We start from the raw sequence: 744 nt of genomic DNA, 5'->3' as shown, positions 1-744 counted from the left end.
CATCATCTTCATCATCCGATGAAGATGACGCTTGTGCTCCCTCGCTTGGAGGGGGGACGGCTCTAAGTGCTCCGGGGTAGCTGCCCTCGGTTCTTGGGACAACATGGAGCGTTCATAGGTCTTGCGTATCTCACCTTTCGATGGTATGACAGTGAGCATAGCTCGGGACAACGGTCGGTTGATGTTGTATCCTTCCTTCAAAAGGGTTGGGCAGTGTCCTTGCATCTTGTATACCGGGGTGAAGGGCTCCACAGCAGGTAGTTCGTGCTTCCTCATCGCGTCCCCAATGAAGAGGGCAAGGAAGCAGGGAAAGAGAACTGCAGAGAGTGGCTTTCCTGCGGCTAGAAGTTTGTACTTTTTGATCACGGTCGCATGAATCTCGTTGTAAATGTGGAAGGCGTAGTCGAGATTTAGGTTGAAGAAAAGCCCATAGATAATTGTCATTATGTTGAGATTCCCTTGGTCTAGGGAACCTAGCTTGCAGGTGAGGGATCGGTTGAGGATGGAGAAGAACAAATTCCACATTGGCGGGAGGAATTTTCTTTTGAAGTCTGAGACATTTCATAGTTCACGATTGTAACCTAGCATCTTTACGAACCAGAGGATGTCTTCAGAGGATGGTGGTTCGTCGTACTGTTCAATCCCGAGTTCCTTTCTTGTGGGAATGCATAACACCCTAGAAACTTTGGCTCGCGATATCTTTAGCGAGCATATCATATCATTTGGGGCGTCCATATCCCCCAT

At 48.7% G+C, this 744-nt stretch overlaps 1 protein-coding gene across 1 annotated transcript in view; it reads right to left on the bottom strand.

The window, feature by feature from the left end:
* The window catches only part of LOC112519935, a 15,210-nt gene extending 14,934 nt beyond the window's left edge, over positions 1-276 (bottom strand). Inside the window, exon 1 of the mRNA XM_025128254.1 lies at positions 135-276. Within this exon, the coding sequence (XP_024984022.1) occupies positions 135-276 (142 nt within the window). The remainder of the gene's footprint in view (positions 1-134) is intronic.
* Positions 277-744: the final 468 nt, after the last annotated feature.

The sequence above is a fragment of the Cynara cardunculus genome (assembly GCF_001531365.2).
Source record: "Cynara cardunculus var. scolymus isolate 2C chromosome LG 10, CcrdV1, whole genome shotgun sequence".
In the NCBI taxonomy this organism is placed as follows: domain Eukaryota; kingdom Viridiplantae; phylum Streptophyta; class Magnoliopsida; order Asterales; family Asteraceae; genus Cynara; species Cynara cardunculus.
Note: the sequence above shows the minus strand (reverse complement) of the source record. Positions and strands in the feature narration are given on the sequence as shown.